Source organism: Saprolegnia diclina, assembly GCF_000281045.1.
Source record: "Saprolegnia diclina VS20 unplaced genomic scaffold supercont1.158, whole genome shotgun sequence".
Taxonomy (NCBI): domain Eukaryota; phylum Oomycota; class Saprolegniomycetes; order Saprolegniales; family Saprolegniaceae; genus Saprolegnia; species Saprolegnia diclina.
The window spans coordinates 61,547-64,558 of NW_008246225.1; the positions used below are offsets into that span (position 1 = coordinate 61,547).

Sequence of the window (3,012 nt, forward strand, 5' to 3'; positions counted from 1 at the left end):
TGCTACAAAAGGCACTGCGCTACCGCAACCGAACACGCGAGCTGCAATCCAACGACGGCTGTGACGTCGGCGCTCGCTTTGGCATCACGTGGCACAAGGCAGTGGTCGCCACAAAAGCCTAGTCGATCGCATAGAACAACGTATTTAACTGCTCAAATAGAGTGGATTCGTCCTGCATCCGGCGCTGCTGAAGTACACATAGTTTTCGGGATTTGATTGACCGCTGGCCGTGGCGGGTCAGAGACAAGAAGGCTTAACGCAAAAATACATAGCCGGCGCTCGGAGTATCGCTTTGATCTGGACAAAATAACTCAACTTCCCGACAGCACCTGGAAGCACCATAAGAGCGTTGCGACGGCTCAACTCGATTCTCGTGTACTGGTCGCATCGGAGCATGGGGAGTTGGGTTGACGGCTCCCACCCCTCTGATTGGCCCATGCGTCCTGGCACACTGTTGCTGGACGATTTAATCGTCCAGCGCTGCAACAGGTCGGTGTGCATAAACCGCGCGGCGGGCACTGACTTGTCCTTCGAACACAGATCCAAGCTACGCAAGCGGATTGGCTCGGCAATCTCGGAATTCCGGACGCAGCGTATTTATATATCTTTTTGTGCCACCAAGGTGCATAGATTCGACACCAAGCGGCGCGTAATCAGCGCCCCACCACGATGGGAGCGGACGTGACAAAGACGCGGCGCTGGCTGCTGCCCCGTACTCGCAGTCTTCACTTTGATTTCCACCGCCATGCCGCACTGCCGAGAGCCTCGTGCGCTGCTGCTGACGTACACGGACGATCTTGTCCGGCGGCGCACGGAGGCAGTGCTCGGACGACTCATGAGCCACGCATGCGAGCCGACATCCGCCATCAACACTTTTTTGGCGCGAAAAGCGCTTCGGTACCGAAGGAAAAAGTTCGAGCCGACTGCCCAAGCAAGAAGCGACCTCGCCAAGACCTTTGGTATCACATGGCAAAAGACCTCGACGCCAAACGAGCGCGATAGCCAAAGGTAGAAAGACAGACTCTCGTTTACCAAATTTTTGATTCAAGATACTGCATCCCAATACACAATGCGACTCAGCTCCGTGACTTAAGGCGAGCGGCAACGCATTATTGCGTCAGCCTCGTGAGATCCCAAAAGCGATAGCTATAGCAATCCTCCAGCTAATCACAGCACAACGGGCCGGCAGCAGATTTTCCCCAAAACATGTGATTCTGAAGTGACTGATTCTGACCGGAAGATCGCAAAAGTCAAATATCGCGCAAAAGCCGGCAACAAAACCGAACGACGCTTCTTGCAGCCCACTATCGCCGAGCGACACAACATAGACCATCCGACGCATTGTTCGATAATCGATGTACGTTGTTAAGCTCATTTTAGTCCTCGTGTACTTTCAACTAGTACTGTCGAAAACACAAAACTGACCAGGTGAAGGCGAGGCGCTTCATGATTGCCATCGTATCGCACCCTCGAGATCGGCTCCATTTTATCGTATCGAGCGTATCTTAGTCCCACTCTGCCTTTTACGACGGCCCCATCCAAGGAATTGTGATCCGACGCGAAACGAGAGCAGCACCTTGGTGGGCCAAGTTCGTGTGCGACATCGTTACACAGGAGACTGACAACGCACTGAACCAAGGCCAAGGAAGACGTTGTTGAAGAACCAGCTTCATATTTAATCGAGCGAGTAGTAGACTAACGTTATCGCAATACTAGCGATCGAAAGCGTAGTAGCTGACCTAGTATGAGAGACAGCTCTCACAGCAATCAAGCTGATGGTTGTCATAGTTTTGCCACCAACGGGAGGCTGTCGCTGGATTGTTGCCGACTGCACAGTTTACTTGGATGCGAAGATGACGCAACCCTGCAATCCATGAACGATGGCTCTTCCCGCACACTGCTGTAGGTATCAAGTACTCAGCGTGTACTTGCTGGGTAACCAAAGCGTTGGTCTCCCGCACAACCCGAAATGTCCAAGTTTTCCAAAACGATGTTTCGCGAGTGATGGTCAATTTCGATCTGGCCAATCTGCTCCTCTGGCGCGGTTCTACCATCACTCTCACATGTACGGCAACAATCCAGCGACACAACCGCGGACGTCGATATTGCCAGTACGCACAATCCTATTTACACCGTATCATCAACACCTACACTATGAGCTGCACATCGATTCAGCAAGATACCGTCGAGCGCCACCGCGCTAGTGGCAACAAGAATCTAAATCTCTCGCCTCGCTCGCACAACGACAGCACCAAGTCGCCCGCCAAGACCAAGAAAAAGGCACCTGCAGCAACGTCGCCGAAAGCAGAGAAGAAGTCGATGCGCACCGCGACCGACGTCATCCACCGCATCCTTTGGGACGACAACATTACGCAAACCGAGGTCATTGTCGGGTACCTCGATCGGTTTGTTGGTACGGTCGAGCGCAACTTTGCGGCGTTCAACTGGGCCGACATTGCGACCTTGTCGCAGAACGAGACGGCGATCCCGCAGCACCGAATCCAGTACTTTAAATGGCGCGACGAGATCATTTGGGACAAGCGCGTGCGGCTCGACCGCGTCTTTGGCTCGTCTGGTCACGACATGATTGCGTTCTCACCGTCGACGGCCGCCCCTGCACCGTCGTCTGCCGTCGCCGCCGTGACGCCGGCCAATGTTACGTTCCATGCCAACACGGACCGCCCGAACACCTTCTTGTGCTTTCGCATCACGGACTCTAGCGTCGTCGACGCATGCAAGCACGCGCAAGCTGCGATTCTTCGCGGCGACCCGCGACTGGCACCGTCGGCGCTCGCACCAGCGCGGTTTCACTGCACGCTGCTGCTGATGCGCCTCAAGACCCTCGACGAGATTGACGCCGCCAAGCGCGTGTTGGCCGAATGCCAGGGGTTACTGCACACTCTGTGCACATCGAATGTCACATTCGACGGCGTCAGCGCTTTTGGCAACCGCGTCGTCTACGCCAAGGTAGCGCCGCACGACGGACTGCTGACGCTCGTGGCGACGCTAAAA

The 3,012-nt window shown here is 54.8% G+C and overlaps 1 protein-coding gene across 1 annotated transcript in view; it reads left to right on the forward strand.

Annotated features, from left to right (window-relative positions):
• Window positions 1–2,141: 2,141 nt before the first annotated feature.
• SDRG_16869 (hypothetical protein) overlaps window positions 2,142–3,012 on the forward strand; it is a gene marked incomplete at its 3' end in the record, with an annotated part of 1,039 nt that continues 168 nt past the window's right edge. The window contains exon 1 of the mRNA XM_008623092.1: window positions 2,142–2,967. Coding sequence (XP_008621314.1) covers window positions 2,155–2,967 — 813 coding nt within the window. The 5' untranslated portion in view covers window positions 2,142–2,154. The remainder of the gene's footprint in view (window positions 2,968–3,012) is intronic.